We start from the raw sequence: 16,205 nt of genomic DNA on the forward strand, positions 1-16,205 counted from the left end.
ATGAACAGATAATGAAAATATAGAAACATTTACAACTATTAAGAAAACTTAGGAAAAAGAAAAAAAACGAAAACTTAGTTCAAGGCTAAGTGGCACAAACCTTTCATCCCAGCATTCAGAAGGCAGAGGCGGGTGATCTGTAAGAGCTTAAGGCCAGCCTGGTCTTCACAGAGAGTTCCAGGACAGCCCAGGCCACACAGAGAGACTCTGTCTCAAGACCAAAAGACAGATAAAATTTGTAGGTAAATGGTTGAAGCTAGAAACAATCATTTTGAGTGAGGTACTCCAAGCCTAGAAAGATGTCATGTTATCTCTCCTCTGTGGATGTTAGCTTTGAATCTTCAGATGTATGTTTCATTTGTAATGCCACAAAAGTCAGTACATTGCTAAGGGACCACAGGGAGGGCCTTCCAAGGGTAACGACTGAGACTGCTCTGGCATAAAGGATCAAAGGGGAATAATGGAATAGGAATGGTTAAACTGGGAGCAGATGGGAGGATAAAGAAGGTATAATGGAGAGGAATAAATAACACTAAAGACCTTTCAAAAACCTACTACTACAGAAACTTTCTAAAATATAAAATAGACATACACAAAGTTAAAATTAAGTTATGCTATAACAGTCAATAATGTCCCTAATAAACTTGAGAGGTTAACAAATTTTTAAAAAGCCCAATGCCAGGCATGAGTTATTTCTTTTGGAATTATTAGCCAGTGAGGTCCCATAAACATCCAAACATCAGAGGCTATTATCAATACTCCTGGTTATCTACTAGAATTTGATAGTGAAAAGAAACATACTTGAGTCCCATAACCTGGTAAAATTCAGGCCAGCTTGGAACTACAACCTTTATCCCTATATCCAGCTTTCATGGTGCCGGAGGTGCTATGGATGCTACCAGAAGAGAAAAGTAATCATCAGTCTTACTCTGCTGTGAACTCTGTGAGCTACAACTGTTCTAGACAGAATACCCACTGGTGTAACAGTGGCACAGACCTCATGAAAGTGACCAACTACTTTTTCCACGGGATGAAATTCATACTTGGCACCACAGTTTAACTTGTGGCTAGACAGGTAATAGGCCTAGAGAGAATCTACTACTATTACGTGACTAAACAGATATACTGCTAAACCATCTCTTAATGACTTAGTGTTATGCTCAAAGATTAAATGCTTCTATCAACCCTAACTTGAGAAACTTCTCTTTGCAGTAGATAGTAATTAACAGTGATCCACAACTGGCCAAGGTGCAGAAACTAGGAAACTGCAGAATGCTCAGTCCTAAAGGGAACTGCACAGCCCTCCCAAGGCTGAGGGATCAACGGAGAAGAGGCTAAGAGCCTGGGGCAGTAGATGACTATCAGGAAGCATCAGAGTAGCTGCACAGATGACCTCATAGCAATTTCAACAACATGCGCAAAACCTGTCCAAGCCAGACCACATGGAGAGAAAGTTGGTCATACAGTCCCACCCCTAGCCATGGAGCTACTGGAAATCAATAGCTGCTGGGAGAGGAACAAAGAACTTTTCTCTAAGAGAAAAATAGCTCCTAGTAAGTCAACCACTCTCCAGTGGAAGACCATACATACACGAATATTTGAGCAGCACAAATTTCTTTTGAAAGATGTTTTTTAAAGGGCACTAAGATGTAGGGCAGAAAGGGGTAAATTGAGGAAGACTGAAAAGAGTGAGAGTGAATATAACTGGAACACATTGTACGAAATACTCAAAGAACTAATAAAATCATTTTAAATATTATGTGAACCTTTTGTTACGCATACAAAAGAAGGAAATTCTTGACAACCAACCAGCTTTAACTTATTTTTCTGAATGACATCTTTGTTTTCCTTTTGATATATTTCCATTTTCTTTTTAGTGTTCTCCAAATCCACATTGTTGGTCAAGTTGAAGACTGTAACAGAAAGGAAACAATGTCATGAAATGGTTTTAATATAAATCTTAAGGTGATTATAAAAGCCAAAGATTAAGTATTTTGACTTCTTACTCATTGAATTAACAGTCGTCATGGTTGTATTTGTGTCTTTTAATCATCTCTCTTATTGGGTCATTCATGACTACCTTTAACCCCAGATCCAGGAGTATCTGCTAATCTCTGCCCTCTATTGACACCAGCACTTACGTGTACACATGAGGGGACACACACAGACACCCATACAAACTTAAAATTAATAAAAACAAATCAAGACTAACTGACCTATACTGTAAACATCTATGTAATACAGTCTCTTATCTAATAATCTTACTTAGCCTAATCCATACATGGCAGATAGAGGATTGTGTTTGTTTGTTTGTTTGTTTGTTTGTTTATTTATTTATTTATTTATTTATTTATTTATTAAATGGTGTGTGTGTGTGTGTGTGTGTGTGTGTGTGTGTGTGTGTGTTCCACAGAATGTATGTGATGGTCAGAGGATAACTTGTGAGTGTCACTTATCTCCTTCCATCCTGTGGTTTCTGGAGTGGAACATGGGTCATCAGGTTTACAGCAGTACCTTTACTGCTCTCAGTCCCAGATGTGGTCTAAAGCTAACAAATAGCTTAGCCATGGTATATGGTTAGCAATCATTGGGACCAGGACTTTAATATAAGTAAATTCGAAAACCTGAACTTTTATCAACAACAAATGCTTGCCCAGCTGAGCATTTTGACATACCTATACACGCTCTACATCCCTAAGACTTAAGCTTTTCAATCTACCCCCAGAGAAAAAACTCTGTCCATATCGAGATCTGAGCCCCTTACTATCTCCATCTTAATCACCAGCTCTTCCTTCACCTCACTCCGCAATGACAATTCTCCTTCTGCAAATGCCAATGATACATTACTGCTTACCAGTCTCTTCTACTTGTCCACTCTCTACCCTCTGTAATTTTTTCAGTGTACATGGTATTGTTAGACCTACTAGAATAGTTCTGTTTATTATTGATTTATTCTTATTGTTAAATACAATCAAAAAAATTAAGTAAACTTCAATTCTAAGTGAAATTATTTTCATTTGTTATTACAAATCTCATGAGAAATCCCAATAAAAGCAAAAAAAAAAATACTGTTTCATTTTTCACTTAAAAAAATAAAGGTGTTAGCAATATAATAAAGATAAGTCATGATCAGATAATACAACCTCTTTCTCTCAAAAATAAGGATCATAAAATTGAATCACTAACACAAAAACTTTTTAGATGAAGGAAGCTTATTCATGACACAGTGAATCGGGATGTATGAGAGCCTCAGAGAAGGGGCAGAAGCAAGCCCTGTAACAGTCACTGGACGCTCTATCTGTCTGCTGCTATAGCTCAGCTACTGACCTGACTCTAATCAAAAATTAAAAGCAAACAAAAAAACCTATTATATTTTCTGGAAGATTTAATGCTATTTAAGTACAATTTTAAAGTCTTTTGGCATTCGGAATTTACAATTAATGCCCTTTGGGCTTTCTCATCCTTTTAAAATAAGTATTCTCTGAACTCAAAGACTAATCTATTTATTATGAAGCTAAGAACAAATGTTTGAGATGATCCCTGGGGCCAAGAGGAACAAAAAGTTCTATGTCACCCCTACAGAGAAGGGCCTGTTGTAATTCCACAAGAAAGTCCATCTTCATGTGTACCTTCTATAGTGAGTTTTTATATCATTATTCAAAATTGCATATTTTAATTTTTATATGTGGGCTATTCAAGAAAGCCTTAATGACATTTATATAACAAAATGTCTTCATCTCCATTTTGTGACTCCTCAACACTAACCTGAGCTACCCTCCTATCTCTAAGCCTCTCACTGTCTATTTTAAATGTCGTTAATGCTACACTTCTACTACACAAGCAAAGTCAAAGCTTTTACATCGGTCAAAACACAGCTCTAGAAAACTTCCTTCTTGGTGATGGGCTAGTTAGTTGGTGTGAGGTCATTTTGATTTGTTGTTTGTTTTATGACAGGTTTTTCTTTGCAACCAAGGCTAGCCAGTAACTTATAGACATCTTGCCTGTCATTTGGATACTAGAATTGCATGCATACACTACCACACCAGGCCAAACCTACAAGCTCCTCTCTCATCTCTATTTCTCAGTACCCCATATTCTAGACATAGACTGCTAACTACTCATTAGACCTACCATGTATTTTCAAAGCACTGAGGGGAAAAGTCTACACAGCCACTATTTACGAGCAATATGAACTTGTGCACAATGCTTGAGCTCTTTGTATTTGTTCTCCACATACAATGCCATAAAATGCCTGTCTCTTTTAGAATGTTGAAAATTACAGTGTGCTTGCAGCTCACTCTGGTAATCAGTACGTGTCTATTAAGTTAACATTTTCTTCTTTTGAATAACAGAGAAAGTCAATACAGATAGCAAGGAAATTTAAGTATCTCTGAAAGGACAAATAAGGCATAAGGTAGACAGTTACAGAAACAAGATTTTGAAAGAATATTTTATTTCTACAATAACAATCAGAACATTGCCACACAACAAAGTGGTAGAACCACACCCAACAGTTTAAAAGCCTAAACTAAGTCTTTATCCAAACCCTCAATCCTGGATACTCCCCATGTACCAAAACAAAACAATCAAAAAAACAAACAAGCGACAACAAAAAAACCATAACTCTACAACATGCATTACCTTTTGCTGGGGAGGACAGAGGTCAACCTTAGGAGTCAGTTTTCATGAGGGCCATCAACCTTGTTTCTTTTTTCCTCCCCGAAACAGAGAGGTTTCTCTGTATAGCCCTGGCTGTTTTATACTTGTTCTCTAGACTAGGGTGGCCTCGAACTAGTAGAGATTTACCTGCCTCTGCCTCTTGAATGTGCCATCACCACCCAAAATTCACCCTGTTTATTGAGACAAGGCCTAGAATGTGCCACGTAGGTTAGGCTCTCTGGCTCAAGCCCTGTGAATCTGTCTCAGCCTCCTCAGTGCTGGGATCATAAGCACAGGCAGCGCAGCTGACCTTTTCACCTGGGTCCTAGAGGCTGAATTCAGGTCCTCATGCTTGCAGAGCGAGCACTTTGCCAACTCTCCCAGCCCTTCATTTGCATATCTTAACACCATTGAACTGAAATGTTCAAGGTCATATTTCAAGTCATCTGTCTATTCATTCCAAATCACTTCCAATGTCAAATCGGTGAGTGAATATTCTAAAATGTCTTTACTTTGCCCACCACTACTGTCTAGTCTATTTCCTCATTCTTATCCATACTACTACAACGGTCCCTTAAAAACCTCACTGGCTTCCTACAGGCCACAGACGCAATCTTTCCGACAGCCAAGTTGACACAGCATCTCATTTCATATTTACCTTTTGAAAAATTTGTATTTACGTGTTTATTTTATTAGTGTGGGTGTTTTGCCTACATGCCTGCCTGGTGCCCTCGGACAGAAGAGGGCTTCAGACCTCCTGGGATCAGAGTTACAGACAGCTCTGTGATACCATCTGTATGCTAGGAAGCAAACTAGGTCCTCTGAAGAGCAGCCGTGCTTTTAAGAACTAAGCCATCTCTCCAACCTTTTTAAAAACAGTAACTGTATGTATATATTGGATACACGATGATGTCTGGTATATGTACACATGTGGAATTACTACAGTAAGCTGATTAAGAAACCTATCACACCACATGCTCTTTTTTTGTAGTGGGACCATTTAGCAAATGGTATCTAATTGTGATTGTAATTTGCATTTCCCCAATAATTAGCAATATTGAGGATTGTTGCATATACGTATTAATATGGTTTTGTGTTTTTTTTTTTTAGAAATATCTACTTGTTAACAAGGTTATTTGCATTCTTGCTATTGAGTTGTTAAAGGTTCTTGTAAATTTCAGAGATGTATTGATTTGAATATGTCCCCATAGCCTCAGACATTTGAAAGCTTGGTCCCATTTGGTGGTGCTGTTTGGGAAGCTTGGAGGATGTAGCTTTGTTGGAGGAAGTACATCACTGGAAGCAGGCTTTGAGAGTTTAAAGACTCTTGCTATTCTGAACAATGTATGTTCCCTCTGTTCCAAGATGTGAGTCCTCACCTTCTTTCTCAAGCCACCATGTCTGCTGTTTGCTGTCATGCTTCCTTCCCATGATGGTGATGGATTCTTATCCCTCTGGGATAGTAAACCAAAATAAAGTCTTTCTACTAAATGTTACCTAGGCCATGGTATTTTATCACAGCAGTAGAAGTTGAACTGACACAGGAGTTAATGGTGGCTTTGTGGTTTGCAACTGTTTTCTCCTCTTCTTTTCTTCTGTTTGTCTCCTTTGCTCTGGTGAAGCCTTTTAATTTGATCAATCCTCTCATCTCCTCCCTCTTCTTTTTCCCTCTCTGCTCCTCTGCTTTCCTCCTTACCTCCTCCCTCTAGGTTATTTTAACTGAAAAACACATAGCATAAATATACAGCTCTGACAGTTGGTTTTAATGTCAGCTTGCCACCAAGTGGAAACATCTGCACAAGGAGCCTCACCTGAGGAGCTGTATTCATTCCCTGAAGAGAAGTGGAAAGACCACCCCAAATGCGGGTGGCCCAGATGAAAAAGAGACATGGCAGGAGGAAGATTACTCACAGTTTGCTTTCTTGGCCTCCCTCTTACGACCAAGTGCATTTACCACGTTGCTGCTAGGGATGGCAATTCCTTTGTTCATAGCAGAGCGATCATTCCCAGGCTCCTGTCACTGACTGAAGAACTGTGACTCTCCAACAACCTGCTAGGTCTTTGCACCAAACTGGGACTGCTGAGGCACACAGCCTTATATACTGTGTAACACCTGAGTTATCAGCTTCTCCTAAGGAAGGCAGCCATTGTGGGACTCTGACTGTGGAAGACTGTTGGTCTCAAGGACCAAGCAACTATGGGTTTTGCTGCACCTCAGATGTGAAGCAGCTATTGTTACTATTTCAAGGAATGCTAATTTAATTATATTATATGTATGATAACTTAATATAGTTTTCATTCTTTTAATTCTGTTCCTCTAGGGAACCCTGACTAATATAGCAGTTTGGAAGTTTGAGTAAGAACGGCCCTCATAGTCATATGTTTGAGTACTTGGTCCCCAATTGGTGGAACTGTTTGGGAAGGATTAGGAAGTGTGCCCTTGTTGGAGGTGAGTCACTGGGGGCAGGCTTTAAGGTTCAAAAGATTCGAGTCTTTCCAGTGTGCTCTGTCTCCTGTGTATAGATCACGATATAAGCTCTTGGCTACTGCTCCTCCCTTCATGCCTTCACTCTACCATCATAGACTCTAACCCTCTGGAACTATACGCCCAATTAAACTCTATCTTTTGTAAGTTTGCCTTGGTTGTCGTGTGTCATCTCAGCAATAGAAAAGTAACTAATACAAGCAGTCATTCTCTAAGTGAATAAATCCAAGACTTTAATTGGAGTTCTTCTTTCTTATATAAATCATAACTACCACCTACAGTGCTATTTCCATTTTTTAGGGGAAGCAAAAGCATAGTTATATAATTTTGAACTAAATTGCATTAAATAATAAGCACAATTGGCCTAAGAAAGCTTGATCACTGGTACAAATAATTAATGGTATATAACACTGGAGAGCAGAATAGAGATGTACTTGAGGACAGCTTTGTTTTGTTTTGTTTTGTTTCCATTTTTTTAACTTTTATTAATTACACTTTATTCATTTTGTATCCCTATATAAGTCCCTCCCTCCTCCCCTCCCGGTCCCACCCTTCCCCCCCTTTCTGCATGCATGCCCCTCCCCAAGTCCACTGATAGGGGAGGTCCTCCTCTCCTTCTTTCTGATCTTAGTCTATCAGTTCTCATCAGAAGTGGCTGCATTGTCAGGGTTCTAGGTTATCTCCACGGATAGTCCTTGGTTGGAGTATGAGTCTCTGGGAAGTTCCCTGTATTCAAATTTTCTTGTTCTGTTGCTCTCCTGTGGAGTTCCTGTCCTGAGGACAGCTTTTAACACAAAGCATTTCCCATGCACCACCATGCTTTGGCATGAGTCAGCACAGTCTACAGAAGGACGGGAAAATATCAGTTCCTCCAATGAGACAACTAACTAGACATTGGTTCAGAATGTCTACATATTTTAAAGACAGGCTTTCATGAAATATCTATAGTAGCATAATCATTTTCAAGTCAAATGCACTGATCTATCCATAGTTTCTATATCTGGTGAAGTAATAATGGCTCACTGAGTGAAGTGCTTGCTATTCAAGCATAGGGACCCAAGTTTGGATCCCCAGCACCCACATAAAAAGCAAGGCATGGCAGGATATACCTGTAACCCCAGAACTGGGGTTGAGAGACAGGAAAAGTCCAGGGATTTGTTCACCAGCCAATCTAGCCAATAGGTGAGCTTCACATTCAGCAAGAAACCCTGTCTCAAGAAATAAAGTGGAGAATGACAGAGACATCCAACACTGACCTCTGGCCTCAATACGCACAGGCATGGGTGTACGTACCAACATACAGTCACAGAGAGAAAAAAAATATAGGCCAGGTATGATGGTGCATGCCTGTCATCTCAACTCTCGGAAGCAGAGGCAGGAAAACTCTTTGCAGGCTCAAAGCCAACTTGACCTACATAACAGTTATCAGAACATCCGAGGCCACGTAGTAAGACTCCATCACGAAGAAAAGGAAAAAAAAAAAAAAAATTACATGTTGTCTAGTACAATCCAAGCTTACTCTGTCCTGTTAATCCTTGTGCCAATTTCCAACATGACCCTGGTTTTACATATGGGCCCCAGGTTGACAATTCTTTCAAATTAGTTCATCTCACAGGAAAAAAGTACGTAATCAGGCTCAACCAGAACCTCATGAAAAATCAAGGTCCCCTGTTGTTTCATCCCTTAAGCCTGGTCTCCAGTTTGTCTTTCCATTTCCTTCAGCTACCTAGGATACTTGGTTGGAGCTGTAACAGTGTTTTCAACTTGCCTGTAGGCGCTACACCCTCTTTTTGCCTTTCCGAATGAGCAGGGCTTTGACTAATGTACTGCCTTTCATATATATGCACACTGTCTCTTTGTGATGCTGTTCCCCTGCTTGTCCTGTACCAAAGCATCTTCTCAATCTATATCCTAATGTCTGTTTGCATCAGCATTCACAAACCTACCACCTTCTTAGCCAAGCATAGGTACTCATTGTAGCTGACATACACACAAAGCACAAATGAATTAGAATGAAAAACATCAGTTCTAAAGTACTAAACTATATCAGAAAAAAATTTTAATTATGCTCTGCACATGCTTCTACTGTGACATACCAGGTAACTTGGGCACTTTAGAAAGTCCTGATAAGAGAGATATCTGGACTTCATCAGAAGGAATTTTTAAAAAATTTAATCCTAGTATTACAGATTTGAATTGTTAAAATAATTAGTTCCTAAAGAATTTGAAGTTTTTAATTTGCCATATATAAAAACCTTCTGGTGATCCTTTTAGCATATTTAAATAATAAAGTTATGCTTTGGGAGAATAAAAAGATGACTCTTTGATCCTCACAGATTCAGTCTAATTTTCTTAGGCTATACCTTTTTATCACTTCAGGAGATGTGCTCTGTGGTCTGTACATTAAGTTTCGTTTCATATTTACCTGTTCAATGTGTGCTGTGCAGTTATGTATTTAGTGCACACATGCGGTGGTCAGAGGATAACATGGGGAGTTGGTGCTCTTCTTACACTGTGGGAAGGAGCTCGAGTCTTTGCGCTTACTGGCAAGCATCCTGCTCTAACTATCACAGCTTTAGAGAGCATAACTTTGCATCACTACATCACAATTTTCACACCTTTTAACAGTTTTGAAATTTTCTTTAGCAAAAAACAAGACAAGCAGCAATCCCTAACCCAATACTGAAAGAGAGGAAAGCAAACAGAAACAGTGTACTTTCGTGACTAATCCCACTGAAGAGAAGCACTATGTCTCGGCAACACTGCCGGGTAAAATTCTCCTCAACAGTCAACTGCTTCAAACCCCTCCCAACCCAGTGTTACACAGGCATAAATGATAATACACAGTCTGTCTTCCGTTGTCCTAGATGGAGCTAAAGGAACTCCTACAATGTCATCAGCAGTTCCTGTGGCTTAAACTGCTTTGGCAAAGTATGGACACATCATTCGTCCAGCTAAGAAGTGCTACTCGACACAGTTTCTCCAGGATAAAATTACTTAAAAATACCCTTTAGTGGCCCGGTGTGGTGCAAGCCTGTAATCCCTGTACTCAGAAGGCAGAGTCAGGCGGTCTCAGGCAGGGTTTTCGGGGTTTTTTTGTTTTGTTTTGTTTTGTTTTTGTTTCTGTGAGGTCAAGGCCAGCCTCATCTACAAAGCTACTCCAGGACAACAGGGCTTGTTACACAGAGAAACCCTGTCTCAAAAACCAAAAAGAATACTCTTTAGTTAGCATGATTTAAAGTTGACAAACATAATTCAATTGCAAAAAAAAAAAAAAAAAAAAAGAAACCTGTAAACATCAGCTACCACTACCACAACAGAATCCTTCAGGAGCCTTTTGTGTGAGACACTGTTCAGGCATCTAAAAGATAAGAGCACAAGCTCTCAAGGCTAGCACATCAAATTAAAACATACCGATTTCCTCCACTTCTTCCAGAAAATCATTATACTCTCTCAGACTAGGAAAATCTTCTTCCCTTTTATTGTATCTGCAGAGAAGAAAAATATCAACGCATTGCATATCACTGTAGACCATCTTATCACAAGCAGCTTGCTCATCCCTACTTAATTCATACATGGTGTATAGAAAAGGACTGTTTACTGGGCAAAGAATTGTTTTCTTGAGGGCAGGCTTTTAACTAGACCAAAAATGAAAGCTGGGTTTGCAGGGTTTTTTTGTTTCGTTTTGTTTATTGTTGTTGTTTAAGTTCGTTTTGTTTTGTTTTTCTGATTCTTTTGAGGGGAGTGGAAGGTTGATTTTTGTTCACAAAAGGCATGTGTTCTACTGCTGAGCTATGCATGCAACCCAAAAACACTGTTCTTAAAATTCTTATGATTACAGAGAAAATGTAAAATTAGAAGAGAATAGTATCATATACACAATTTTTAAAAGACTTAAAAAAAAAAAGGGGGATATACGTAGGTGTTTGGGGGATTTAGAAATGAACTTAAAGAAGATATATCACTGAAATTATATTACTTATTTATTATAGAGCCGTTAATTACAGAAAACTAAAGCTCAATTGAAAAAAAGATTTTTTTTTTTTTCATGACAATAATGACTTAAAACTTTAGGTCTGCCAGCTAGTGGAGATACACACCTTTAATCCCAGCACTTGGGAGGCAGAGGCAGGCAGATCTCTGAGTTCGAATCTAGCCTAGTCTACAGAGCAAATTCCAGGACAGGCAGGATTACACAGAGAAGCTCTGTGTGGGGGTTTGGGGGGTAGGGAGGCTACATCACAAAAATATGTAAATATTGTAATGTGCCTACAAATAATAACAAAAATAAAAATAACAAAATAAAAAGTAACAAATAATAATATAACTAAAAAGGTTAAAGATAAAATATCAGAATGTAAAAGATGACTCTTTGAAGTAATACAAGCAAAAATAAAGAAAAAAGTCAGCTGGGTCACTGATAATGTATTACTGATTCAGAACCTAGGAAAATGTTACTAAACCATTAGTAAAATGTATACCCCCAAAATAAGAACTGCAAGGGGTAGGGAGATAGCTCAGTGGTTAAAAGCCTGTATTACCCTCAGGATAGCAAGCTCATGAGGAAAACCATTTCTCCCGCCTTCCTTCTCTTCGCCCCTACAGAACTTCTAGCGGCACCATGTTGGCCAGAGCATGGGAGGCCCACCACCTCCGTGATCCATCCTAGGCACCAAGAGGAGGGCCCCGGGGAAGAATTTGCCACTTTCAATAGAAAACAAGTGGCGGCTGTTGGCTATGAGGACTTTGTGCTTTAGATCTGAATTTGCTGTACTTTCTTTTATAGTAAGGAACCTACTACTTAAGAAACAAGAATGTTTAATTCATCAATTTAGCAGATAGGAAGAATGTTTAAGAGGTGTGATCTCTGAAAAGTAGATTAAACTCTTGAACTCTTATACTAGATAAGATTAGAAATAGACTAATGACATGAAAAAGAAAAAGAGAAGAGAGAGAACCTGTACTACTCTTGCAGAGAGCAGTGTCCAGCCCCTGCCCCTGGGAGTTCAGAACTGCCTGTTACTCCCGCTCCTGGCGGGTCCAACACCAACACCTCTGGCTCCCAGAATACCAGCACTCATTTGTACAAACCCACACACAGACACACTCACAATACAGATAAGTTAAAAAACAAAATAAGCCATTTTTTAAAAATTAAGACATGAAGTAAGGGTGAGATGGGTGGCTCAGAGACAGCAAATGCTTAAAGTACTCAAGGCATTGGGTTCAAACTCCCAAGACCAAACCACAAAACAAAACCTTAAGAAAATGTATCAACTCTAAAATAATAAAGTATCTTATAACAAAAGGACAGATAAAATAAAGCTCAAAACTACTAAATGCAACACATGCATACAAAAAAATAGTTAATATTTTAGTGTATCTAATTATGCTTCAAACTGAAACGTAAATATGATTTCTTTAGTCCTTACAGAAAATTTATTTTGTTTGTTCTTTTATTTTCTATGTCTTTAATATCCTATGTTACTTTATTAGTAAGCCAGGAAAACAAGGTTTATAGCTATTTTATACATTATTTATTAATCCCTGTTAATATATATAACACAGGTATTTATTTGTTAACTAATAAGTAGCAAATGAATACGCAGACAACATCAAGAAGGCTCTTCTTAAACAAAGGTTAGATACTACACTTTTCTATAAACTTAATAAATTTTGTAAAATAAGAATATAGACGGTTTTATAACTTGTTATTTGCCAATTTGTTCAAAAATAACATAAGAAAACAATAATAATAATCATGACTATTGAAATAACTGTTGAGGTTTTCTTTGCTGGCCAAATCCCTTAAAAATAGCACTTACATCTTTAGTACTTTTTTCCGAATCTCAACCTCCTTGTCAACAGTGGGATCTTCAAAGAGCTGCACCCTGAAGTTGCTCTTTCTCAGTGGAGTGCCACACTCAGGACAGTTCCCAGCTCCTCTTACAAACAGTAAATCCACACAACTCTCACACCTATAAAGAAAGAACACATGCAGTAGTAACAGTTAAACAAGAAGAGGTCATGAATATGAAAGGGAATTGGGGAAACAGGATGAATTGGAGTAGGGAGAGGGAGACGTGGAAATGATGTAAAACAGTATTCATGTATGAAATTCTCAAAAGGAAGGAAAAAAGAAAGAAAACATAATATTTAAGGTAGTGTTCAAATCTACAAGTTTGAACAGTCTGCCCTTCAGGGTAGGATTTGGGATAAAAATTTCATTGATACTTATAATTTTATAAAAAATAAAACTGAAATACCACTTTTATTTTTTTCAGACATAAATAACTGAAAAGACACCAGTTATAGAAATGTACAACATGAATAAATTAAATGAGGGACTAAGAAGGTTCAGAAGTGAAAAGCACTAGCAATGAGGCATGAAAAGACTCCCTCTGCACCATCAAGTCCCTTCCAAACTTTGAGATAGGCTGGTGCGATGACGCGCCAGTCAAGTGCCTGCCCTGCAAACATGTGGGCATGAGTTTGGGCTTCCAGCAGCCACATAAAGGCTGGGTGTGGAGGTACACCACTGTAACCCAGTACTGAGGAGGCAGAGACACGGGCTACCTAGTAAAACAGCCCAGCTAACCTGGGAGCCCCATTCAGGGGGAGGCCTCACTGCAAAACATCAGGTAGAGGATGACTGAGGAAGACACCCAAAACTGGCCTTGCTCTCTCTATCTTTCTCACATATACACACACAATATATATAAATCAATGTAAATTTTAAAATCCTAATGACAAAAAATTTCACAGATCATAGCAGTCATTCCCAAGATCAACAAAACCATAAAGCAATATTTCATTTCTGCTATATCTTGAGGCTGGAAGAAATTAAAATCAACTTCAAGAGTTGAAAACTAATAGTTCAGTAATTCAGAATATATGTCAAATACATTAATATTTCTAAAATATTTATATTTAGGGCTGAGAGGTTGGATCAATGGGTAGGAACACTTGCTTTATACAAACATGAGGACCCGAGTTCAGCTCCTAGTAAAAAGTTGGGCATGGCCACATATGTACCTCTAACTCTAGTGCTGCAGGAAGTGGAGACAAGGATTGATTAGGCTTGCTTGCTATCACCCAGCACCAGGGTTAGAGAGTGGCAGAGCAGGACCCATATCATCGTTTGATCTCCAAGCGAGCACAGGGATACACTACCCACACACCAATGTACACGCATATCCACCATACTCAACATATACATACATATACTCATGCAAATAAAAATAATAAATATTCCTTAAAGTGTTATTATATGTTAGACATATATTGCTTGTTTCTAATCAAGTGTACATTTCCACTTTTAAAAACTTTGTTTTAATCATTTCCTATGTAGAGCAACATACCCCAGTTTTGATGTGAGTACTGCAATACTGTCTTAGTCAGTGTTCTGCTTTGAAAAGACAGCTTGACCAGGGCAACTCTTAGAAAAGAAAGCACTTAACTGGGGGCTTGCTTACAGTGTCTGAGGTTTAGTACACTATCATCATGGTGGCACACAAGCAGAAATTGTGCGGGACGAATAATTGAGAGCTAATACTGATCTGCTGGCCAAGAAAGAGATGCTAAGCTTTGCATGGACTTTTGAAACCTCACTTGAAACCCACTGCACACTTCCTCCAACACGGCCACACCTCCTAATCCTTTCAAATAATGCCTGCCTCTCCCTGGTGACCAAGCATTCAAATGGATGAGCCTATGGCTCACTCTTATTCAAACCACCACAAATATATATCTAGCCATGATTCTCCATCTATGAAAAAGACACACTACGGTAGTAGAAAACACTAAGAAAACATGAAAGACTACTACAAGAAACAATGAAAGAGCAGGCCAAGAGCCTGACTGACAAAACAGCTGCATTTCAACAACAAAAGATACACCCAGCTCCATTTTCTGTTTCTCCTTCTGCAGAGACCATGGTCCTGCTTTCTCCCAGCCTCTGGTCCTCCTCGCCCTGCTTTGGTGCCCACACCCACATGACAGGCCCTCCCATGATGCCAATGATAGTCCTCCTCTTCCTGAGATGATGCCCAGAGGACTGGATCCTGGAATAAGGCCAAACATGGGAAACCACATGGCCATGATGCCCAGGCCACCAATTATGAGACCTCCCATTAGCACCATGACAGTACCCACTGGGACTGGCATGACCCAAGTAGACAGACTGGTTATGTACTACTTGTGTTTCACCAGGAGACCTTAGTGCTGAGTCTGAGTGCTTTCTAGTTGCATGATAAAAAAGACTTCCCCCTTCCTAGCAAAGAAAACAGTTCTGAAAGGATAAGTGGGATAAAAAAGTGCAGCTTCACTTGCATTATAAAATGTGAAAATAAAATTGTCAGCTCTTTTAGTTTTTAAAAACCTGCTTTAAAGTCAAAATAATTGAAACAGTATTGCTGTGGGTTAGCCAAACATTAAAATCTGTGCCAGGATAAATTGAACCGTAGGTTCAATTCCCTGTGTGTGCACACACACACATAGAACACACACATACTTCAGAAAAGGTTAGAAAAAGAAACAACTTTTTCTAAGATTTATTTATGTGTGTGCATGTCTTGCCTGCATATATGTATGTGTACCACCTGCATGCCTGGTTCTCATGGTGGTCAGAAGGTGACAGATCTCCTGGAAAAGCAGTTATGGACAGTTGTGAGCCACCATGGGGGTGACAGAACACACGTCCACTGCATGCTCTTGACCACTGAGCCATCTCTCCAGCCTCAAGAAGCTACACTTTAGAATTCCCTTACACTGTTTTTAATTTTATCTATCCACTGATTACTTATTTGTTTGGGGGCTAGGGAATGATACGAGAGCCCTGAACACGCTAAGCACATGCTCTGAACTATATTCCCAGGCTTTCTCTTTCTGATTTTACCTGCAAAAGAATAAACAAAATAAAAACACCATTAATGTTTAAACAACATAAAGCATACCAAGAAAAAAAAAAAAAAGCTTCAAATCATTCGGCTCTGCGCCTCGCTTCTAACAAACTGCTGATTTTGTTTATACGGGCACATCTTTTCCGATGTATTTATAGAGT

General features: G+C 38.9%; 1 protein-coding gene across 2 annotated transcripts in view; it reads right to left on the reverse strand.

The window, feature by feature from the left end:
- Positions 1–16,205, reverse strand: part of Mnat1 (MNAT1 component of CDK activating kinase) — a 155,181-nt gene that overhangs the window by 94,201 nt on the left and 44,775 nt on the right. For both annotated transcript variants that reach the window (XM_055595533.1, XM_055595532.1), the window contains exons 2-4: positions 12,970–13,122; positions 10,559–10,632; positions 1,810–1,913 (exon numbers count right to left, since the gene is read on the reverse strand). In XM_055595533.1, coding sequence (XP_055451508.1) covers positions 1,810–1,913; positions 10,559–10,632; positions 12,970–13,122 — 331 coding nt within the window. The remainder of the gene's footprint in view (positions 1–1,809; positions 1,914–10,558; positions 10,633–12,969; positions 13,123–16,205) is intronic.

This window comes from Psammomys obesus, unplaced genomic scaffold, assembly GCF_907164565.1.
Source record: "Psammomys obesus unplaced genomic scaffold, mPsaObe1.curated_primary_1811, whole genome shotgun sequence".
Lineage (NCBI taxonomy): Eukaryota > Metazoa > Chordata > Mammalia > Rodentia > Muridae > Psammomys > Psammomys obesus.